The sequence below is a fragment of the Cyprinus carpio genome, chromosome A20 (assembly GCF_018340385.1).
Source record: "Cyprinus carpio isolate SPL01 chromosome A20, ASM1834038v1, whole genome shotgun sequence".
Lineage (NCBI taxonomy): Eukaryota > Metazoa > Chordata > Actinopteri > Cypriniformes > Cyprinidae > Cyprinus > Cyprinus carpio.
Genome location: NC_056591.1, coordinates 11188288 through 11214337, shown reverse-complemented (window position 1 = coordinate 11214337; position 26050 = coordinate 11188288). Strand labels below are relative to the sequence as shown.

Sequence of the window (26050 nt, the reverse complement as noted above, 5' to 3'; positions counted from 1 at the left end):
ATCACAAAATATTTTAAAATATTAATATTAAGTCACAATATTTCTACTTTCTTGTCCTGATTCTTTAGATTCTGGCTCCAAGCTGCAAGGCATGTTTTTATTTATTCCTCAGGGACATCACTGCCATGTCTTTTTTTTTCATTTATTTTTTATTTTTCCATCTTGCTCTCTCTCTCTCTCCAATGTATGCGAGTTCATGCTTGCTGATTTCCAGAGCCTCATACAGTCTTTTCACCATCTGCTCCCTAGCGCCCAGACAGCCAGACCATAGCTGTGGGGTTGTCTGAACTTGGAAAGAGAATATTCTTTTAAGATATCACCTCACAGCCAGAATAATTTTTTTTTTCATCATGTTTCATCATAATCATGTTTCCTTGTACACATAGCCATTATATTTTCAATATGGCTCACAAATGAACATCAGACAAGAGAGAAAAATATAGTTGGAGTTTTAGTCTATTCTCTGACAACAGTGCCCTTTCCCAAAAACATAGTAAGGGAGATAAAATATTAAAAAATGCAATTAATTCAAGTCAAATGGTCCACATATGGACTGTTTAAGGTGACAACATTGTTTTTACTGTCATTAAAACATTGTGGATTAATATAGATGTGACATGCCATATAATACTTTTATCTGTTGTTCCAGGTTGGATGGCTTCCCACCGAGTCATTTAGTTTCGCGCAGCTGTCTCATGTTCTTCCTCAGCTGTTCAGTCATCTCCACATGCAGGGCTCGTGAGGAGCTCTCCAGTCGAGAGGCGATGTCTGTCGTGGTACGCAGCATTTCTTCAAAGGCAAGGGACTCCTCTTTTATTCTTAGATAAAGACAAAGTATACACAACATCAGAAATAATCAAAGAGAGAGAGAGAGAGAGAGAGAGAGAGAGAGAGGGAGAGAGAGAGGAGAAGGAGGAAATGAACAGGGGCCTCCTTAGGGCCTCAGCTTAGTTTTTCTTGAACCAGGGGCCTCAAAGGGGCTGAAATTTACATTCCTTTCAACTGTCCAGGCTGGTGATGGAAAACGCAGAAACCAGAATCGAAGTCACGTCATAGTGGTTAGTCTGAGGATCTACGTCTACGAGCTACAAGCTTTTTTTGTTGTAGTTGTTTTTAAAAAATAAATATTCTTATAATATATAAAAATTATTAATCATTAAATTGATCAAAAGTGACAGTAAGATTTCTATTTCACAAAAATGCTGTTCTTTTGAATTTTTTATTCATCACAGAATCCTAAAAAAATGCTTCCACAAAAAAAATTAACATTTAAAAATTTTCAACATTGATAATAAGAAATGTTTCTTGAGAATTAAATCAGCATATTAGAATGATTCCTGAAGGAATGTGTGACACTGAAGACTGGAGTAAAGGCTGCTGAAAATTCACCTTTGCATCACAGGAATAAATTACATTTTAAAATATAGTAAAATAAAAATACAGTTATTTTAAATTGTAATAATATTTCATAATATTACAGTTTTAACGTTTTTTCAAATTAATGCAATTCTATAGTATTAGTATTATATATTAATATATAAAATATTAATAGTACTTATTTATTTATATGGGATGCACAGTATACCTATATATTTAGAAAAATATAGATATTTTCACCTCTGATTTTCGATTGCTACTTCTTATGTGTAAAGAACAAATTGTTCAATTTTGACACTAAATATTTTGCACATGTATTAAACTCTCCTCTCTTGTTTTAATTATTCAGGTTTGTTGCCTTAGAGCATCTTAAATTGTTAAAAACCTTGAAGTTTTGTCTCAAAGATGAGAGCATATGACTGTCTTATTAACTCATCTCACTTCTGAATTCCAGCCAAAGTGGCTTGAGCATCTCCTTCCAGTTGACTCTCCAACTCCTCTGCTGCTTTAGTGACCACACTCTCACAGCTCACATGATCCTCCCTGATTCCAGCAATGTTCTCTTGGATCACCTCCTCGTAGTGTTGATCTCCCATTTCTGCTCCTACAAACTGGACCAGGTTCTCCATCACTGCCTGGTTCCCATGTTGAAGGGCCTTCAGATAAGCAACTTCCTCTCTGAAAGCTCGTAACCGCCTTGACATGACTTGGCTTGTGTGAAAGTGAACATAACAGTCACCGCCTTCTGTCTCTGGCAGGGTCTGAAAAACTGGCCTGGTCCTGTCTGGCTCATCCCCGACTGCATGGACGACTGAAGCGGAGGAATTGCCAGTGACTGCAGTCCCAGAGACTTCACTTGATCCCCACTCTCCATCATCACCACTCTGGCAGTAGACTAGCATCACTAGGAGTGTGAAGAGCCAAGTGCCCAGAGTAGAGTGAAGCCTCTTCATGACCCAGAAGAGGAAGTAACCTCTATGACCTGGGACTTGACGGAGTGATGGATGAGAACCCAAGCGATGGCAAATGTGAGGTCCCTCTTGAGCCCCTCAAAGCTGGACAGACTTTTTCCACACAGTCACCACTGGTGCAAAGCTCTGACCTCATCTGTGAAGAAATAAACAGACACTCTAATAATGTTTTGCTTTGAGAACAGACCAAAACTTTTCCTCAAAGGAAACTATTCAGTATTGTTCAAAAATTTGGAGTCGGTATGATTTGTAAATATTTTTATTATTATATAAGTCTCTTCATCCTCACTAGAGCTACATTTATTTGATCAAAAATACAGTAAAAACAGTAATATTGTGAAATATTATTACAATTTAAAATAACATTTTTATTTGAATATATTTTAAAATGTAATTTATTACTGTGAAGACAAAGCTGAATTATCAGCAGTCTTCAATGTCACAAGATCTTAGAAATTACAAGAAATTATTCTAATATGCTGATTTGCTGCTCAAGAAACATTTCTTGCTATTATCAATGCTGAAAACTTTGTTAGCCTGTTTCTGCCACAGACTAAAAAATTGTGAGATATTTAGATTTGCAAGATAAATGCTGACTTTCTGAGTTTTTCCCCTCAGGATTCTAAGTTTACATCTTAATTCTGTCTTAATTCTCTTTTGTTTCCACCATGAAATAAAACATAACTGGTAATTGCAGCTTTTTTTTATCTCACAGTTCTAAATTGGCTCTGGCATTCTCTAGTTTATGTCTCACTATTTAGACTCATTTCAGAAGTGCGAATTGTATATATAAATCACAATTGTGACTTTTCTTCACAGAATTGAGTTTATATCTTGCAATTCTGAGAAAAAAAAAATATAGACTTAAAAAAAAAAAAATCTGAATTATCAGATGTAAACTCAGAATTGTGAGGGGAAAAAAGCCATGAATTACCTTTTTTTATTTATTTATTTGATCCCATGGTGGAAACAAGCTTCCATAAAACCTTTTTTTGTTGTTGTTCTTGATTACAGAGTTGAAGAAAAGCTAAAGAACAGCACTTATTTAAAATAGAATTTTGTAACAATGTAAAATTCTTGTCACATTTAATCAATTTAATATGTCCTTGCTGAATAAAATGTATTTACAGATCCAAATCTTTTAGAACATTATGTGTGTGTAAAAAGTTGTACTATTATATTATATTATATCATATTACTGATTTTCTATAGATACCAAACTGACTAAAATCTAGTCAAGAAAAATACACATATCTTCACATAATTTTCTGAAACTTATGGTAAAACATTAAAGATAATGAGAGGTCAGAGGAAGAAAGAACTTGCTGTATTTGTGAAACTATACAGCCTGCCAACCGGACTGTGAATGCTAAATGAAGCAGTAGACTTTTACAGGGTTTTCCACAGCATGTGGAGGTGGGCTTCCTGCTGGTGTGTGTAGCGAGCACATTCATTTTTGTGAAGGCCCTGAGGTGTAGCACATGACCTCTCTAGAAGGGGAGGCTGTTTGTTTAGTCTTCCATGTACAAGGACGAGTGCCCTCCACCCCTCTCTCGCTCTCTTTTTTCACTCTTTTAAAGAAAAAGTGTGAGGCCTGTCTTAAATAATACAATCACACATTCCTTTTTACAGTTTCTACATAGTGCCCTTGGCATCAAAAGCATCATCTTGTATTAATCGTGGATGATCATGAGTTTTTAAATGGTTTTATAAACTAAAAATAAAGTTTCCTTTTATGTTGAATAATAAAATAAACATGGCAATAAATGAATAAAAAAAATTGACAGAATAAAACGTAGGGAGGTTTGTCTTTTCTTGTTAAAAAAAATATTTTTTTTAATGGGCAAAGAAAAAATAATTCAAGATATATTCTCTGAAAGTTTTATAATCTTATGCAGTTTTGCATCTTAGGTTGCTTTAAGGTTGTTTAAGTATTTTGGTTGCAAAACAAGTCAAAATGCTGGATAATAAATGTTTTTTTTTTTTTTTTTTCCAGTTTTATCTCCTGCTCTCTGATGCTCTCTGAGGCTCATCACCTCATCTCTCATGTCTCCAGATGTGACTGAACTGACAACTCACACAATATCTTACTCCAGGGTGTCCCAACACTCCTTTCAACATCTGGAAATGTGTGAAATGCGATATCTGTCTTCGAGGGAAGACAGCAGCTCTTTTCCACAGTGTGAGCACTTTTGGATTTTGTGGTCGTTCAGCACGCTTTGCCTAAAAAAAAAATAATAATTAAAAAAATATAATACTTTCTGTGCATGTTCTGGGCAGCTGATATATATACATAATATTTATATATTGGCCTATATATATATATTTCGCATTAGTGTAGAAAATCAAATCTGTGGGTTCTTTGCAGTGGCCTTTTTTTTTAAAGGCTTGACCTGTGGTAGCTGCCTGCCAAATATGTTAGCATTTTTTTATTTTATTTTAAAAAACAACACTATCACTATCAAGCTATTTTAGTAAAGAACCATTTAAAGGAGTACCATCAAGAGCATCTTTTCCTCTCTACAGCAGTAATTTGTTGTTCATACTTACTGATTGACATTTGTGTTTCATGGAGGAAGGATAATATCTGTAACTCCGCAGACCGACACAGCTTGTAATGAACTTCTGCTCTGCTGTGCATGCAGTAATGAAAGCAGTGATTTATTTCTCATTTAGTCCCGAAGCACTTTGAGAAAATGAATCTCTTTTATCATTTCTTCACTGTGAAAATTAAATACTGAAATGTTTTGCAAGGGTTTTTTTTTTTTTTTTTTACTTCAGTCTGAAAGTGTCAAATGTATTGAAAATGTATTGCTGAAAAAACATTATGTCATGGAATAATGCATAATGTTCCTTAACCAAGCAGAGCAAATGGCCGTCATACACAGACATGATAGATTTACTGATCAACGCTGTAAATGAACAATAGCACAAATGTCTTGATTTAATTAGCCACTCTGCTTTTATGCCACACAACTGCATGCACTGCCAATCCAGAGCTTGTAATGTTTTACAATGGAGAAAACAATAAAACCTTTTAGACACTGAAATGATACTATTGTAATCCTAAAAGCCCATTCAAACATTGCTTCTGGCCTTTACGTTTCCTCCAGGGACCTTTTTAGTAGCATTGTGTCATTCCTAAAAATACATGCCAAACCAGTTCAAAGCTGAGGAAATGCAGTATCTTTTTAATGATAACAAACTTTGATGCCTAGTCTAAATAAAAAGTCACAATTAACCTTCAGTAATAATGCCAAGTGTCTGGAAGTTATGTTCACTCTTGTGCTGATACTCTCCCTTCAGAGCAGAAGATCACATTTGCAATATTGGAAGACTACACAAATTGCCCAGAACTCTTTGTGAATGGAAAGTACAAACTCGCTTTTCCAGTTCTGGGTTTAATTTAGTCTTACTTACATTAAAAAGAATTTCATGTGCAGCAAAAGAAAAGAAAAGTGTAGTTGTTTAAAGGTTGAGTGTGGTCTTACATTTTACACTATCACTGCATATTAATGAAATCTAAGACAATATTACCATAATTAAAAAATGTCATAAAGATATATTTACAGCAGTCACTAAAGCAACGAGTCATGCACTCAAATTATTGGTTAGTTTAAATTTTTTAGACCTTGAATGCAGAAAAAAAAAATGCATATAGCTCTGCCATATTCATCAAAACATAGATCTCGTTTTTCAAGGTAGAAACATGAATAAAATAAGATGCACAAACCAAAAGTTTACAGAACTCACCAGAATCTTCTGCCGTGTCACAAGGTAGAGCCATGTGTCTGGTCAAAATGTTCAAAGCGCTGTTCTTTACTTTGCCATTCAGAGGCAGAGAAACAGAGTACACAAAGTCTGCCTTAAACTTCTTTTCACTTCTTCCAACAAAGTTTGGGAACCTGAAAGTCTGTGTCCCTATTTGGAGACTACTGAAAGGGGAGGGAGTGTTTATAAAAAGGGAAAAACTCAATGATTTCTTTCTTTTGTGGTCAGGAGAGTGAGAGAGTGAGAGAGAGAGAGAGAGAGAGAGAGAGAGAGAGAGAGACCAGGGCAAGAATATTAGGGGGAGTGTGGGGTAATCTGTGCCATGATGTCTGATAATGTACGAGTTTCACAGAAAAGGGTCTTTTTGTCATCATACCAGATTTTCACTCAGCCATTCGTTTTAAGAAACTACAAGATATGAATGCATGAAGGGAAAGAAAGCTGTTAATACAAAAGCTCTCAAATCCACAATACATTTTTCAACTTCGTAACGATGTAAAACCAGTTCTAAAAACATCTCATGAGCTTCTCAAACCTAAAGTTTATCCATCATTACTTGGCAAAATATATAAATATAAAGCTCTCTCTCCAACCACAATAAAGTGATTTAACACTTATTCCGTCAGATGATCAGATGTTATGCCACCCTGAAATTACATGCATTCAAACCTAAATTCCATGTCAATCATTTTGTTTCAGTTGTATATTTACTCGTACATTATTTATAGTACCCTGGGTCTTTTCTCCCTGGCATAAGGCAAAATCCAGTAAGTAGCTCCTGAAAACTCACCACGCATTTTCCCAACTTGTATCTGATTCCTCCGCTCTCACAGCTTGGACCGGACACAGGACCCATATAAAGAGCTTATTCACAAAAAAAACAAGAAAACAGACTGGATGAAATACTTTAGAGAGCAAAGTCTTGTGGATATACTATAATATTATTCTTGCCATAGATTTCACAGTATGCTGTAGAGCTGTTCATTAATTACATCAATTTTCTAATGTTTTTTTTTTTCTTTCTTTTTTGCCTTTTGATTTATGAGTAAAATAAGAAATAGGAAGTTAAAATTTTGTATTCAACAAACATGCATTAAACTGATCAAAATTGTAATACTTGAGTGATTTATGTAGTAGTGTTTACTGCCAAATACAATGACGGACATGCCACATCTACCTGCACACACATAAATTATGCAGCTAATTCAGAGGAAAATTAATGAACAAATATGAAAGTCCATTGCAATAATTGATTTCCTTTGATTAAATACGTCGCTGGACCAATAAAGGATGGGAACAGGACAGAATCATGTTCTTTTTCTCGAGGTTTATATTCTGTCGTCACTGATTGCAAAGTTGGTCTGGCAGTTTCAGAAATACACTGTTTATTCATTGTGTAAACTTGCCAATGTACTTTAGATTTGGATGAGAAAAACATATGGATGCCATTAAATACTGTAATGTTCTCAGCGCAGAGAATTCAACAAATGAAACAATATTATATAAACTACATTCTTTCAGCACAGTTAATGCAGGTCAAAAACAGGACGCCTGTTAGATGATTGAGAACACAGGGAACATTTCTTAACAAAAACCCACAAACACTTAAAACTCAAAAAACAATGCTCGAAAACAACAAACTAACAAATCATCTATAGAACTGATGAAAGGTGAGTTTTTTTCTTCTCAATAGACTGACAAAGACTGCAGAGATGAAGCAATAACAATGGCTAAACTTTTAAGCCGCAATAAACCTTGCTCGAAAACAACTACAGTACATATAGCAAATTTGGCAGATGCTATTATCCAAGTGCTGATCTACAGTATAGTGATTCAAGTCACTTCAAGCTGTATTTTGTATGTTTAACTGGTGAGGTTCAACTGTTTCTGTTTACCTGGAAGGATAGAAAAATACTTTTTTCCTTTTATATGAGATTCAATGTTTACCACACTTGTGGACCTCTAGTCATCTCTGGAGAGCAAATAAAACAGTGACTTGGTCTCATGAGATCAGGTTGCATAAATCATATGCTTAAACATGAATATAAAGAAACGAACTTTTAATTGTTGTGGATGGGTGTCTTTGACCTAAATTCTGTTGCTTTTTTTTTTTTTTTTTAACAGGAAAACAAGAAAAAAGGCTGATTTAAATATGATATTTTGCAGGCCAAGTATCTTTTATGACAACACAAAAAAATCTCAATAAATATTACAGATGTACCCAACAGTTACTATTATATCTAATAGGAACCTAATAGTCAGATATCACTGTTCTTTATATATGTGACTTGAATATATTTCATTTAAGTGACAGAATTTATTTTTTTTGAGTAGCTGTGGTGCTTGTTATTCTCTACCATGTTCATTTTATACAGACACACTCTATTGTATTTTCTTTGGTTTCTTTTATTTAGGACCCAGTCCTTCTGCCCCTAGTTATCTAAACTCAATTTTAAAACTAAGTGTAAATCAGTTTTATATTGAATTTACTTTCCATTTGCCTCTACTAACAGAACCAGAGTACATAAACCAGATGTTTTCTGATTTACAGATCCATTGCAGGATGCATTACGTCTAATAATCGTCATTACCCCTAATTTTAGCCAAATAGATGTACATCAGAGCAGCTTTGTGATTCTAATTCTAGCATATCAATTCCTGGTGTTTCTGAAATAAAAGAGATCATTTTGACAGTCATTTAGAACAGAAGGGTTTTGGAACTGGCTAAAAGAAAAAAACAGGTAGATAAAAGGATTTAATTTAGTCAGTCTCCAAATGCAATTTAGAAGCCACATATATTTCAGTTGGGAACACTGTTCTCTGTCTGGGAAATAATAGTTTGGCCCACTTTAGAGTCAAGTGCTTAGTGGAGAATTATAATTGGCTGGTGGTCCTGACTGCTCCAAGCATATATGACTCATCATATCTTCTCCATCTAGAAACCATATCATCAAATTTATAACCATTACTTATGTTTATTTCCTACTGATTTAAAAGTCTGTGCCCATGATTTCCATCTACCTAATCTGTGTTTACACTATGTGTGATGTGAAATACTTCTCACCTGCAGTGTAATGTCTTGTAGTGGCTGGAATAACTGTGCTTCATCTGAAATAAATAATATATAATAAAATAATACATCAAAATAAAATATTGATGTGAATTAAAATTAATTTAAATTGAAATAACTACACGAGCAACTGTTTTGGCTGATCTGTGCATATTTCTCTCCTGACTGAGACAAGATTACTTTTTCACAGAAGAAAGTGATTTTATGGATTGAGGACTTGTATCTTAGATGGAAGCAATGGTTTGATGTTAAAAACATCTTGATGGATTTGTTTATTACAAACACACAGCTTTTTGCTTCACAAGATGTTAACTGATGGACTATTTGTGGTTTATTGTGATGTTTTTATCAGCTGCTTGGACTTCCATTCTGACGGCACCCATTCACTGCATAGGATCCATCGGCGAGCAAGTGATGTAACGCTACATTTCTCCAAATCTCTTCAGACGATGAAACAAACTCATATTGAATGGCCTGAGAAAGAGTTTTGTCATCCAATGAATCTCTTGTGCAGCTGATGTCGTCAGGTGTTGACAATATGTCTCTTAAGACTCGATTATAAATAGACCGCTCACCCCAGAATAGTACATATGCCTGCTCTGGTGTGTAAAAAAATTCAGTGGGTCAGCATTGTTCCATGCACACATATGGGTGTCACATCCCCCGCTGTCAAAGTCAAAGGGCGTCTCAGTCAGCATCCTCTCCTCTAATGCTGAGGTCAGGGGAGTGGAACATGAGCCAGACAGGATCTAATAAAACCTGCGTCAGATATGATTCACATTTGTCTTATGAAACTGAGACAGGTTGTTTTTTTAAAAGTCACATGTTCACTATTTAATTGTCCTTTTCTGCACACTCTTAAATAAAAAAAAAGCATCTGTGAACAGTAATTCAAATTCACCAATGGTATGAAAACATTTAATTACATACTTAATTACAAATTCAAAATCTAAATAAATAAATAAATATATAATTACAATTAAAATTTTAAGCAAATTAATTACAGATAATAGTTTGATTGACTGATTCATCAGTGAACCTTAATTCAAATTTACTATATGAAAACACTTACTGTAAGATAGCACTGTCAAAGAAAATAAAAAGCAAAAATAAAATTTAGATAAATAAATATGAAGAGTTTTAAGCAAAATAATTAAATAAATAAATAAAAAAAATTACTTATGATTTTTAAATCTGAAAATAACTTTTTAATTTTAATTATTCAAATGTACTGATGGCAATGAAATCCCTTAAACTAGGGCTGTCAAATAAAATAAAACATAAAAATGGTAAATAAATATTCAAAATGTTTTAATTATAAGTTTAAAATCCACAAAAAAAAAAAAAACATTTTAAAATTACAATTTTACTTGTATTATTACATAAAATGCTTTGATTAATTTATTAATAATTTGAGTTTTAGTCAATTAAATGAGAAAAATCTAAGTTCCCAAATTAAGATTGAACAGATATTAAAAATGTGCTTTCGTTTTACTTCCATATCATTGAATATAAACCTGCAATCCACAGCAATCCACTGATTTAATTAAATTAACATTAAAAATTGAGGGTCTTAAATCAAACACACAGGTTCTTAGAGACAGCTTATATGACCAAACCAAGCATGTACATTGAGGTGATACACTGTTAAAAGCAATAAGACAGCAAACCAGTACCCCGAATCCCTTAAAGCGAAGAATTGGCTGCTTAAATGCAGTGTAAGAAGTAATTGCTGGCATGCTAATTGTGTCCCACTTCATTGCGCTTCAGTGCTAAAAATCTGCACGGCTCATAAAGCACAAGAGATTGAATGGGCTGATTGGCTTCTGTTCATGATTTCATGCCTGCTTCTCTCTATCCATTAAGAATACTTTTATTAATTTATTTTCCTTTCAATCTGTTTTTACGTGACTCTCCTCTTAAGACTCTCAGACTGAAGAGGCCCACGTTACCACTTCAACCCCGAAATTCAGTACTATTGAAAACAAGCGTGTTGTGGGCGCTTGATTGTGCAAACAGTTAGGTAATCTCATTTCATTTTGTAAACACAAATTAATTGCATTTACCCTTGGCCCCTCGCTGTTCAGGATCAAAGATCTTTAAAAGAAAAGAAAATAATTTAAAATCCCCAAGTGCTGTTTTAAGAGTCCTCCAAGCTAAATCTTTTACTTGGAACATAATCTTTGGATCATTAAATGGCAGAATATCCCACAGAGCGCCGCTGACAGGATACAGCAGTATGTTATTCACATGATGAAACAGCTGCAGAAAAAGAAGTCGAGATTCTCTGCCAAGAAAAAGAAAGAAAATTTATTAGGCAGTGATTTATGTCCTCCCTAAATCTGTGCAGGAGGAGAAAGATGCTGTTTAACATTTGTAACATGAAAAGACCAGTGAAAAACAGGTTACCTTATGACTCTAATAAACCACTAAACCATTTTGCTTCTCTCAGTCTTCTCCTCAAGGACAACTAGTTGTCTTTGGCTAGCAGTAAAACCTTTTCCTGAGATTGGAAATATTTTATGGTATATTCAATATCTAGGATTGGTCAATGGATTGGACTAGCTGGACATCTAATAAATATTTTGCACATAGAACAGCAGTAAAGAATCTCTTTAATCTCTCAAATGTGAGTTAGCTCACGTCTCTTCAAGCATTTCAGAAATCTTGACAATTTCAAGTTTTTGGATTGTTTTTATAAAATAATCAACAGTTAACAAAAAGTTAATACTACTGAGTAACTTACATTTTAGACACAACTGCCAGTCAACATTTTATGTATTTTAGCTTCACCAATGAAAATTTTCACTCAGATAGTCATAGTCACCTACAGTACTGGCGTAACGATGTTACATGCAAAAAGAGGCAATGAAAAGTCCAAGTTGTGCCAAGTCTCAGTACCATTGGATTACTCTGAATGTACAATACTCCCAATTTCTTGAAAAAGCACTGGAACTGGTGGAACAGCTCAGTCAGGTCACCACCAGCACTTGGGCAGACCTTTTTAACAGCAAGCTATTGAGGACTGAGGCCACATGTAGTGCGATTGGTTTGCCCTACTGTAACAACCGTCTAGAGCAGCTCAAACTGCTCATCAAAAAATGTAAATTTGATGAAAATTTACTCATCCTCAGGCCATCCAAGTTGTGGATGAGTTTGTTTTTTATCAGAACAGATTTGAAAATGGGTGCCATCAGAATGAGAGTCCAAACAGCTGATAAAAACATCACAATAATCCACAAGTTATCCACATGCATGACTTTAGTCATGTGAAGCAGTGACTAAATCCATTCTGAAGCATCCATTATGAAGATATTTTGAACCTAAAACATCTTTAAACTGTTGCTTCCAACTAAAATACAAGTCCCCAATCCATAATTTTGCTTTCTGTAGTGAAAAAGTTATTTTGCTTGAATCAGGAGAGAAAAATGCACAGATGAAGAGAATACAGTCCTAAACAATTCCAAACAAATACAGTATGTTGGTGGATTTGAATGTAAGAGGACAACAGGGGATTGACTTTTTTACTGTAGAAAGTATTATGTATTATGGACTGATGGGCTAGAGTCGTGTGAATTATTGTGAGGCTTTTATCAGCTGTTAGAACTCTCAGCTGTTATTTTATTTTATACACAATTTTCTCGTTCTGGCCTTGAGCTCTTCCTTCAAATATCAACACTTGTGGAACACTTTTGTTCAGCATGCAATGGAGGTTCAAATCCTATTATTATATTATATTATATTATATACAGTTCCACTTTAGGCTAAGAACAGTCTATATACAAGGGATCCAACTCAATGGATTTGCGATATTGTGTTAAGTGCCTTGGCAGCTGTTCAGAATATTGATTTCATAAGCACAGGACAGAGGAGCAGTTGCTCTGCTTGAACAGAACATCTTCATGGTTTCCTCTCAGCGGATCAACGCTATCATAAAACCACGAGGATTTCCAGAATCAGAGACTGGCAACATATTGAATGGTTCTGTCTTGTGTCTGCTATTCTAATTCTGTGTTATAAATTCTAGCTTACAGAGCTTATGCAAGTCCACATCACCTCTAGTGTATATTGTATATAGTGCTGTCACAGCACAACAGACCTTGTCCTCTACATTCTGTGTTTGGCATTTTGTCTGCACAGTGTCAATGGAGTAAATGTCCAGACAGTGTCCTTGTTCACCTTGGGATGTGTGGTCTGCTCAGCCATTATCAGACTGCACTTGCTCTTAAATTAAACAATCATGGGTTCACTAGAGAACAGTGCTGTCTATAGAAGCTTGGACTAAAGTAGCTGAGGGCAGGGATCTGCTCATAGTCTAAAAACTATAGCCATATCACATTTAATTCAGCTGGAAGGATCAAACAGAGACACTTTTAATCTCCTTTAACATTTCTCTAAGGGTGCAAATATAGTGAACCTGCTTTTGGGACAACAAAGAACACAATCTCTTGATGATGATAGATTCTGGTCATTCATGTTAATGAGGGGTGTTTCACTTTGGGAGATTGCTGAGCTAATGCTTCAGTGAGAAGGCTTTGTGCGTTGGACACACTCGAGTACATTAGCCTGATTGCCGCTCCTCCGTTTATACGGGACGCTGGCAAATCACAATGCTGTTCCAAACATGAACTCTGAAAACAATGAATTTTATATTTTGTGCAGGAAGCCATAATGTGTATTTTTGTTGCTTTGTTTTTTATGATATTGTTCTGTCTAAAATGTGTGTTTTATGACCATGATTTGATTGACATACCTGTAGCATGGTTTCAATCACTCATTGCTTTGGTTTATTAGAACATCAGTGCAATCAATCCTCAGCAGTGGACTTAAAAAGTGTTATATAATGCAGTAGATCTCATTTAGTTTTATATTGATTTTCTTTGTATATCCTCCACTATATAGGCTCAACAGATTGTTTGTTCCATTTTCCCCTGAAACCTCTATTAACATCAGACATATGTGTCACTGAGGATAAATTTGAAATTTGTCACCATCTTATTGTGTGCTGTGGCAACCTTACAGAGCCCACAGGTTTAAAAAGCTTTAGATGGTTATCTGGGGCTTGCCTATTGGAAAGACAGACTACAAACAAGACTTTATCACGAGGCCGTATATTGTTTAAATCTGTGGCCATTTATTGAGTGGCACTGATGGATAGGAGGATCTTTTATGTTCAGACATGCCTTTTTATTGCCAGACAATGAAGTCTGAGATTAATGGGGTGGGCAGGCTGCTGCTCATGAGTGTTAGACCCGTTTGGCATCCAGCCTGGATAGAGAGCTATCACTTAAGCAAACAGGCAAATATGGCATCCTGTTTGTGACAACTGTAAAAATATAAAGTACAAAAATGTCGTCAGGTAATGTAAAAATGTGTTTAATAATGTCCTAACATGTAAATCGACTGTTTTTTTTCCCCTAAGTTATAGGGATGCACCAATATTAAAATTCTGACCATTAATAAGTTTCATTGTAAGACGACTAATAGATACCCAATATTATAATGTATACTATACTCTCTAAATAAATTTCAAATCAAACGCTAAAAGCTAAAATGAATTATTTGAAATATTAAAAATTTAATAATTTAAGTATTATCAAATATTTCATATCTCAATAATTAAAAAATAATGTTAAATCAAGTCAAGTCAAGTCATCTTTATTTATATAGCGCTTTAAACAAAAAAGATTGCGATCAAAGCAACTGAACAACATTAATTAGGAAAGCAGTGTGTCAATAATGCAAAATGACAGTTAAAGGCAGTTCATCATTGAATTCAGTGATGTCATCATGCAGCTCAGTTCAGTTTAAATAGTATCTGTGCAATAATTTACAATCAAGTCAACGATATCGCTGTAAATGAAGTGTCCCCAACTAAGCAAGCCAGAGGCGACAGCGGCAAGGAACCAAAACTCCATCAGTGAGAGAATGGAGAAAAAAACCTTGGGATAAACCAGGCTCAGTTGGGGTGCCAGTTCTCCTCTGACCAGATGAAACCAGCAGTTCAATTCCAGGCTGCAGCAAAGTCAGATTGTACAGAAGAATCATCTGTTTCCTTTGGTCTTGCCCCGGTGGTCGTCTGAGACAAGGTCTTTACAGGGGATCTGTCTCTGGGGCTCTAGTCCTGGTCTCCGCTGTCTTTCAGGGCTGTAGAGGTCCTTTCTAGGTGCTGATCCACCATCTGGGCTGGATACATACTGGATCCGGGTGACTGCAGTGACCCTCTGACTTGGATACAGACTGGATCTGGTGGCTACGGTGACCTCGGAATAAGAGAGAAACAGTGATAATATTTCCCAAGGGTAACATGTAAAGCGTGAAGAGTAGTACATTGGGTGTTATGGGAAGTGTTCCCGGTTCCGGTTTACCTATGCAGCCTAAAAATCCTTTAACGGATTTGGATATTAGAAGTGTATTAGTATGTTATGTGTAAGCCAGGTTAAAGAGATGGGTTTTTAATCTAGATTTAAACTGCAAGAGTGTGTCTGCCTCCTGAACAATGTTAGGTAGGTTATTCCAGAGTTTAGGCACTAAATAGGAGAAGGATCTGCTGCCCGCAGTTGACTTTGATATTCTAGGTATTATCAAATTGCAAGAGTTTTTGAGAACGGAGCGGATGTGGAGGACTATAATGTAACAAGAGCTTGTTCAAATACTGAGGTGCTAAACCATTCAGGGCTTCATAAGTAATAAGCAATATTTTAAAATCTATACGATGTTTGATAGGGAGCCAGTGCAGCGATGACAGGACCGGGCTAATATGATCATACTTCCTGGTTCTAGTAAGAACTCTAGCTGCTGCATTTTGGACTAGCTAGAGTTTGTTTACTAAGCGTGCAGAACAACCACCCAAAAGAGCATTACAATAGTCTAACCTTGAGGTCATAAACGCATGGATTAACATTTCCGCATTTGACATTGAGAGCATAGGCCGTAATTTAGATATATTTTTTGAGATGGAAAAATGCAGTTTTACAAATGCTAGAAACGTGGCTTTCTAAGGAAAGGTTGCTATCAAATAGCACACCTAGGTTCCTAACTGATGACGAAGAATTGACAGAGAAGCCATCAAGGCTTAGACAGCGTTCTAGTTCATTACATGCAGAGCTTTTAGGCCCTATAATTAACACCTCTGTTTTTTTCAGAATTTAGCAGTAAGAAATTACTCGTCATCCAGTTTTTTATATCGACTATGCATTCAGTTAGTTTTTCAAATTGGTATGTTTCGCCGGGCCGCGAAGAAATATGGAGCTGAGTATCATCAGCATAACAGTGAAAGCTAACACCGTGTTTCCTGATGATATCTCCCAAGGGTAACATGTAAAGCGTGAAGAGTAACGGCCCTTAAAATTTTAAGTGAGCATTTTATAAAATAAAAAATAAAAAAAAAAAAAATAAATTTTAATGAAATTAAAATAAATACAAATATATAAATAAAAAATACTCATATCTAAAATTAGATAACAACAAAAAATAAAAAAAAAATGTTTCAACAATTAAAAAAAAAAAAAAATCATAGTTCAACAAATAAATATATATATATATATATATATATATATATATAAATGTTTCATAGGTCAATAACTAACAAATAGCCAATATTAAAATTTCTGCTCTAAATTTCTGCTTCTTCTTATTTTAAAAGTGTGTGTGTGTGTGTGTGTGTGTAAAAGTAAAAATGTGTGTGTGTGTGTGTGTGTAATAAACCAGCCTGATTATATTATTTAACCCAGACAAAAGTAAAAATTGTTTCTTAAATATAAAAATATAACAGGGGATCTGTCTCTCTGGGGCTCTAGTCCTGGTCTCCGCTGTCTTTCAGGAAACACAGTGAAAGCTAACACCGTGTTTCCTGATGATATCTTAAGTGAGCATTTGATTAAATCTAAAATATAAATAAAAAAAATATATCATATCTAAAATGTATACTCTAAATCTAAAATAAAACACTAGAAATTTTAAGTGAGCATTTGATAAAAACTAAAACACAAATAAAAAAAAAAAAAAACTTTCATAGGTCAATAACTAAAAGTCTAAAAAAATCTAAAAACAAATTAAAAAAAAAAAAAAAAAAAAAATCAACAAATAAATATATATATATATATATATATATATATATATATATATATATATATATATATATATATATATATATATATATAAATGTTTCATAGGTCAATAACTAACAAATAGCCAATATTAAAATTTCTGCTCTAAATTTCTGCTTCTTCTTATTTTAAAAGTGTGTGTGTGTGTGTGTGTGTGTGTGTGTGTGTGTGTGTGTGTGTAATAAAGTGTGTGTAATAAACCAGCCTGATTATATTATTTAACCCATACAAAAGTAAAATTGTTTCTTAAATATAAAAATATAACAGGGGATCTGTCTCTGGGGCTCTAGTCCTGGTCTCCGCTGTCTTTCAGGAAACACAGTGAAAGCTAACACCGTGTTTCCTGATGATATCTCCCAAGGGTAACATGTAAAGCGTGAAGAGTAACGGCCCTTAACATTTGATTAAATCTAAAATATAAATAAAAAAAACAAAAATATAAATAAAAAAAACATAACACATCTAAACCAAACAAAATATGCAAATTAAAACATATAAAAATAAAATAAAAATTTGTTAAACTCAGATAACATAAAAATGTGTTAATCTGTGTTATTCAAGTCTAAAATGAGGGTTGCACCAATATATATATATATATATATATATATATATATATATATATATATATATATATATATATATATATATATATATATATATATAAATGTTTCATAGGTCAATAACTAACAAATAGCCAATATTAAAATTTCTGCTCTAAATTTCTGCTTCTTCTTATTTTAAAAGTGTGTGTGTGTGTGTGTGTGTGTGTGTGTGTGTGTGTGTGTGTGTGTGTGTGTGTGTGTGTGTGTAATAAACCAGCCTGATTATATTATTTAACCCATACAAAAGTAAAAATTGTTTCTTAAATATAAAAATATAACAGGGGATCTGTCTCTGGGGCTCTAGTCCCTGGTCTCCGCTGTCTTTCAGGAAACACAGTGAAAGCTAACACAGTGTTTCCTGATGATATCTCCCAAGGGTGACATGTAAAGCGTGAAGAGTAACGGCCCTTTAAAAGGTATACTATAAAATGTATACTCTAAATCTAAAATAAAACACTAGAAATTTTAAGTGAGCATTTGATTAAATCTAAAATATAAATAAAAAAAATATATCATATCTAAATCAACCTGAATATGCCAGATAACATAAAAATGTGTTAATATGTTATTCAAGTCTAAAATGAGGGTTGCACCAATATATATATATATATATATATATATATATATATATATATATATATATAAAAAAAAAAAAAGATTCATAGACCAACAAATAAAAAAATGCCAATATTAAAATTTCTGCTCTAAATTTCTGCTTCTTCTTATTTTAAAAGTGTGTGTGTGTGTGTGTGTGTGTGTGTGTGTGTGTGTGTGTAAAAAAAAAAAAAAGTGTGTGTGTGTGTGTGTGTGTAATAAACCAGCCTGATTATATTATTTAACCCAGACAAAAGTAAAAATTGTTTCTTAAATATAAAAATTGCACATTTTGGCTTTTTGCAGTGTACATGTCCTAATGACCAAATGTTGACAGGTTTCATTTTGATGAGTTCTGAGTCAAGGAATTTCACCATTTGAACATATTAATTCTGACCATGAAACTGAACTTAATTTAAACTGATTAAGAAAGCAATTGATTTCTTGACACTAGCACACACAATGTGAAGACACAGACAGTCTGCTTTATAGATGTACACTGCAGATGTTGTCATTTGTGTTGCAGACTGGCTGATTGCTTCATGCTACATGCTGTTAAGGTGCCATTGATTTCACATGTACAAGCATGCCTTTAATTCATCCTCATCACAGTAAGTGATAGAATGAAGACATTTTACTGTCCCTGCGTGGGAAAATGAATGAGGAATCCATGATGATTTATATTGACCCATCATCTCCCTGATTGCATGTGACAAGACTTTTACAACCACAATTAAAGTAATTCTCTCCTCTTCCAACAGTGAGAGCCACAATACTCAATTCTCTCTAGTCTCTCCATTTTCACTTATCACATTTCAAGGGCAGTTTAAGAGTTTTCAGTCATTTTTACTGTTCGTCTTTTGAGGGTCAAACAGTTCATCTTTTTTCAGGGTCGAAATGGTCAATGAAACCAAGTGTGTCAAGAAAAGCATAAATCTGTTGTAAATGAGATGTGTCTTTTGCTTTAAAAGAGAATAAAAGGAACCCAACTTTACACCATGCAGCTTTAGGCCAAAAGTCTTAATCCACTTAGAGGCTTTTGCATCTGAACTCTTCATATAGTATATAAGAATAAAGACACCGTTAAAGCAGTTAGCTTTTATTGACTTTCCACTAAAACAATGACTTCTCTGTCTGCTTAATCAGGCTCTACCTAGGGAAAGCTCTTCACCGTAATGTGAGAAATGGCTCTATGAGGATCTAATTAAGTCCAGATTTGGGTGATTGGGCTGGGTGACAGAGTGAAGAATTGTCCCTGTGTTAAATGGACACAGGGGGTGCGAAGAATCATGTTGTCAGGATTTGAGGTGGTTTGATTGCTGACAGGCCCGTGGTGAAAAGGAATTCACTCAAGAGCTCAGTGGATGATGACAAATATGGACAGCAGGAGTCCACAGGAAACAAATGTCTTCTCATCAGAATTGTACTGATGGAATACTGGACATTTGTTCAGTTAGATCACTGTTTTTTTTTAGTAGTTCTTTCTCTGTGTGTTAAGGTAATTACTATGAAATACTTAAGAACAATATCAATAACAATAATTGTTTCTACACCAACATACAATATCGTTCTGTTTATTAAAAGAATGCTCTGCCATTTTGTCGTTTGCCATTTTAATGCTTGCGCTGTTTGTCAGGATGATTTTGATTGACTGTCAATGTTCTCTTATTATTCATTAGCTGGAAAAAAAACTGTTCTGAACATTATTCCAACAATATTAGTAATATTAGTAATCTTACTAGGCTTAGAAACTTCCAGGCAGGTGTGTTGAGGCAACTTAGAGCTAAACTCTGCAGGACACCAGCCCTCCAGGACCGAGTCTGGAGACCCCTGGCCAATCAAGATTTTTTTTTTTTTAATAGTGTATACAATATTTCATTTTTTATTTTATAACATTTTCATGTTTTTGAATATTTATAGATGTAAATCTTCATTTCAGACACACATTGTCTTTTTAAACCATTAGACTTTGCTCAGTACTCTGAGATACTTCTAAAATTAAATCTTAACCTCTGGACATGAATTCATTTGAATAATGAAATTAAAATGCCACCCTGCTTATACTAGGCATATTAAGTCTGCTATGCTTTTGAAGTTGAAGCTCTCATTATAAAAAGTCGCAAGTACAATGAAACTCCATATGGCATACAAAAACAGGTCTCTTGAGAACTTGACAGTTTAGTTTCATTTTAATGCATGTATGCGTGTGTTTGAATATTAAGAGAATAATAATGACAGAAATAACACCCCCTTTCTGGTTCCACAAGGTGAAACTTGTGTTACTACTTGTGTAGATTTACAGAGATCAAAGCATCCTGGCTTAGTTGTCTGTGTGGTGTAATGTTAGAGTATTACACTGGTCATGTTTGGTCATTTTGGCTTTTGCGGGTTTTACAAAGTGCCATGATCAAGGAGAAAGATCAAAGGGGACATGAGAATGTGCTCAGGGCAGTATTCCAGTGCTTTGGCTATCTACACTGTGTACCTCTGCCTTCATCACCCTTGGCACGTCATTACCTTGTCTGAGCAATGGATTTTCCATCAAGTGTGCCTCTTGCAATGCCACACTTTTTCACACTCTCTAGTCTAATCACACTTTAAAGCAACTAAGATTAGCACCCGTGTTATTGGGCAATTACTCTTGGATTGACTAGTGACAGTGGAAAACATAAAATATGCATTTATTGAGTGAAAATGCTTCTAACTGCAAAAAATAATTGTTATTGCTGGTGTGATTTATTATATTGTCATAGCATGTACAGTAACATAGACACATGTATAGGACATTGATATAAGATTTTTCTATAAAACTATTCACTCCCAAAGAATTTTCAGCTATATATATTTCAGAGCTGTTAAATAAATATTCTGACTGATTCAGTAAATTATTGAATATTTATTTATATGTTTATAAAAAAATTTTACTATTGAAATGGACTTTTTTAGGTTTAATCAATTATTAGTTTTACATTTAAGCAATATCACACAATATTGTGCTGTAGGGCCAGTTTACAGCATATTTGTTAAATAATTGATCAATTCAATAAAGGTTCACACAAAAATAAAAATGTGCTAAAAAACTTTTTTAAAAGGCATTTTAACTTTAAACTGTCACTTCTGGCCAAAATATAAGTGCATAATCCACAACACCACCATCATATTTGTTTTGAACTGTTTCAGACTGTTTTTGCTTGTTCTTACAATGCTGAATCTATGCATATTTATCTCCTTATTCAGACAAGACAACTTTTTCACTGGAGGAAGCATTATTATAAATAGAGGACTTGTATTTTAATCAGAAGCAACTGTTTTATCAGTGATTTACTCACTTAGACAACTGCATGTTTTGTTTCTAAATGAATAAACTTAGTGACTCTCTCAGAAAGGTAATCACTTGTCACCTACTGTACTGTTGTAATGATGAAAAATCCCCCCCAATAATATAGACCGATAGACTATCAGGAACAAACTGATAAATTTCAGTGCTGTTGAACTGTATATCAGCACTCTTGGAAAGTCACTGACTGTCTCTTACGTAACGTTTCTCTTTTCATAAGTACACAAAATACTATTTAATACAATCATTCCCATCGAGTACCAGATTCAAACTGTGACATGGTGTCACAACCATTTATTTGGGGGTGTATGTTACGGTCATCTGATACAAAACTAGAGTCAAATCTTCTATCTATCTATCTATCTATCTATCTATCTATCTATCTATCTTTTTTTTTTGAAGATGATTGCTGACAAGATAAAAAGCAGCTTTTTGTCCTGCAGCTATTTTAGCATTTGAGACCATTATCAAACATCTTATGTCCATGTGCCTTGTTTTGTATCGATAGGGTTGTATTGATAGGTAAGTGAGATATGCTGAAAAACATCTCCTGTGTATATTGAACAAAGGATTAGAGACACGTTGCTATGAGATATACAGCTAACCATGACTGCAAAAGCAATTTCTTTAACATTGCAATGCATCATTTATAGTATCTATTTTGCACAAACATCAATACGAAACATCACCCACAAACCTCTGGTTAGAAACTCTCCGGTCGGCTTTATTGCTGCTCAGATGAAAAGTGCATATGCAATGCTGACCCAAGGTGAATATAATTCACAAATGGAGAAATGAAATTGATGACTGACCAGAAAGCAGCTTCTAGAGAATGACTGGTGCTGATATTGATAAGCATGTTTAATAATGGAGTTCATTCTAGGTGTGCTAAAAGTGATGCAGGCTAATGCGATGGATGCCACGTGGTTTATGTATTCAATGCAAAACCAGCAGAGTTGAAAAAAGTCATTATATAATAGAAATGGAGAGTGAATATAAGTACTAGAATATAAAAGGGGTCTGTGCTGCTGACAGAGTATACCGTGACACCAAAGTCTTGCCTCAAGCAAAGTAAATGGAGAAATGCACACTTCTTATTAGTAAGCTGCTTGTGCAATGTTAACAGAATGAAAATAATAATAAAATGAAAACAGATTCAGTTTAATTATGAATAAGATAACCTTGTGCCTGCCATTGTCCTTCATATTAGTTTCATATCTCATATTTGCAGCCATGGCTTAATCTGTTGTTTCATTTGTGAACTGTCAATCAATCATAACTTTGCAATTATTTTATTCACAACAATGTTCAGAATACATTACTTTCAGTGTAGTGGAATTACTGACGACATACAATCATATGTGTTTATACGAATGATGCAGAAGTTGCTTTACTTCAGATTGAGAATTGGGGTAATGTGCACACAATATGAGCATAAGTAGCCACCAGGGGCGTTGCACAAGATCCTGGGCCCTATGCATAGGCAGTCCTGATGGGCCCCCATGACCCCCCAATGAAAATATCCAGGTAAAATAAAATATATTCCAGACTTTTCAAGGGCCCTCTCTTCCTTTGGGGCCCTGGTAATCAGTACTGGTTTAACCCCCAGTCCGATGCCCCTGGTAGCCACATAATAAATTCTGACATAAATAATCTTAAACTTATTTTAAATCAGACTGGTTTAATCTGATCTATGATGACCAGCCTGGCAAACCATCTTAGGTTGGTTTAATCACATTTGCATTCAAATTACTTAACATGCCATACTTTGACTGCAAGACTAAAACTTGTGTCCATTTTTCTATTTGAATCAAAACTCCACCAGGTTTTCAAATTCACTTTGAGGATCTCAGGAGTATTTGTTAAACATGACTCATGCTCTGTACATTCATAGTCGTTTTGATAGATCACTTTTGAGAGTAGGTCACTTTGTTGTATGTCTGAGTCAATATATTATAAGAGCTTCTTTGAAGAGATAGCTTTAATGAGGGCGTTCTAATGTTGGTCATGTGACCATCTCAAATAAAAAATAATATCTTAAATTGTTCCCATTGCCACACTCATTGTAATATTAGCATTGACGTCCATTAAATAAAGCATTTAAAGAGATTAACACAAAAAAAATGAATACAACATCCATCAATACAAATAAAACATTACTTACCCTTCAAAGGTCTGTCTATCGCAGTAGGTAGGCTAAATACAATCAGGTGGGTTACAAGTCAGCTTCTTTCATGACGAATTATTTTTATGTGCAGATTAAGAGTCTGGAAAAACACAACGAGATTATATTACAACACTTTAATAATTAAATTTAAACAACTCAAACACAAACAAACGAACACGCACAAACACTTGTCCTCGAATTTGATTGGTCAAGCGGCGTTCAAAGAGCACTGATATCCGAGACTTTTCACTGTTTTGTAATATTCCGGTTTTTTATTTATTTATATATTTATTTATTTATTTATTTATTTTTGTGCATGCCAGTGGAACACACAAACACATATAAGCGGAGTAATACAAGCAGCAAAAAGTCTGGAGATTAATAGTGGTGCTTTTTGTGGCTTATATTGTGTGGCCAGTAGGCGGCGACAGTGTCTTTATGAGAGTCATGTGAATCATTAATGCATCGATTCATTCAGCAATGAATCATCACTATTGTGTGTTTTTCAGAGACGTTCATGCGTGGTTTATTTAGATCTACTTTCATGTAAGTTAGGCTACTCAAATTTAACTTTTTATATTGAACTGTAAAATATCTGGTTCTGCTGTTCTCAACATCTGCATGTGTTGTAGATTTAACTTTTTTTTGACTATTTGGTTCCCATCCAAGTTTTATTTCTACTTAAGTTAATGAAACATTCTTTCCTCAAGAGATCCGAATATAAAGTGTGACTGAAGACACGCACGCTGCAGAGTCCTAAATGACACATTAATCTATATTATTGACATTAAAAAGCCTGTATTGGATTTATATTTAGAAAATGACCATAGCCGCCTCTCTACTCACCTCAAGCTATTTATTAGGCTACATATTGCTGTCAGTAATACTTTTGGTGAAATTGGCTGGCAGAGGAGAAAAGAATCATCCACTAAAGACGTAAAGGTGAGGTTGAGTGGTTGTAAATAATCTCATAAATCTTTTGATTAAAGGTAAAAGAAAATAAGATGAGCTCCAAGGGCAGTTTGTCAGGTTGAGGCCACATGCCACAGCTTTCAGGTGCTGTTCCTGATTTATGGCTACTCAATGTCAATTCCCCTGCAATGTCTTGTGTATAAAAGTAAGCATCAGTGGTCTGCAATGTTTCTTTCTTTCTTTCTTTATTTTATTTATATATATATATATATATATATATATATATATATATATATATATATATATATATATATATATATATATATATATATATATATATATATAAAACCCATGTCTGTCGGTTGCTTGGCATAATTCATTTTATTTTCTGGCAGGGCACATCCTCTGTTATGACAGGGTCCTGACATAGAAACTGATGTGATTACAATTAGAGGTAATTGAGATTTTTAAGTCGATGCGGGATGCAGCAGTATTGATTAGCATGCGTTTCATCTCAGGGCACATCACAGTCAAAGAGACAGAAGGTGGCATGAACTGAATCCACACTATGCAGTGAAGGATGTTAGAAACATTTCTCTGCTGAGGACACTTTAGCAAAGGTGAAATGTGAGCTGTCAGATACGCGGATGCCAGGAGGAAATGTACTTTATGTAGGTTCATTCAGAGACCGTAATCCTTACACTGTTTGACATGTTCTTTTCCCCTCTGCTACTTAAAATATTTTTCAGATTAACCAATTTGTAAGATATGTCTTTTCATTTTTGTATGCAGTACAATTTCGTTTTGTGAAATATTTCATTGTGAATTTCTTAGTGACTTGTAATGGCACACTATAGAAGGAAAAAAGTCTTCTGTAAAGCTTTTTTCCTTTTTGTTCACAGTTTTTGATGGACAATCTGCACAGCAATCACACAGTTATAAATCAATTTCTTGCTCTATAAAAACCTTTGGATATGGTGGAGTTTAACTCAGACCTCTTAAATTTTCTTCACCCTGAACCAGATTTCATTGGAAAATGTAACTATTGAGATGGCTATATATTGTATAAATTTTTGTATGAAAATATATAACTTTTAGATTAGGAAAAAAAAAAAAAAGTAAGCATGAAGTTCCATCCCCC

At 34.3% G+C, this 26050-nt stretch overlaps 1 protein-coding gene across 4 annotated transcripts; it reads right to left on the bottom strand.

Annotated features, from left to right (window-relative positions):
• Window positions 1-47: 47 nt before the first annotated feature.
• LOC109069055 lies at window positions 48-24191 on the bottom strand. Of its 4 annotated transcripts, none has more exons than XM_042777601.1 (7): window positions 23995-24191; window positions 9184-9227; window positions 6102-6983; window positions 4428-4571; window positions 1819-2484; window positions 622-818; window positions 48-288 (listed from the first exon to the last, which is right to left on the bottom strand). In XM_042777601.1, the coding sequence occupies exons 5-6, from the start codon at window positions 2328-2330 to the stop codon at window positions 671-673; spliced, it is 660 nt and encodes a 219-aa protein (XP_042633535.1). In that variant the 5' UTR covers window positions 2331-2484; window positions 4428-4571; window positions 6102-6983; window positions 9184-9227; window positions 23995-24191; the 3' UTR covers window positions 48-288; window positions 622-670. The 4 variants fall into 4 exon arrangements, with proteins under 4 accessions (XP_042633535.1, XP_018941297.1, XP_042633534.1 ...); XM_019085752.2 differs by having other exon boundaries at window positions 632-818; window positions 23995-24187; XM_042777600.1 differs by having other exon boundaries at window positions 48-818; window positions 23995-24190.
• Window positions 24192-26050: the final 1859 nt, after the last annotated feature.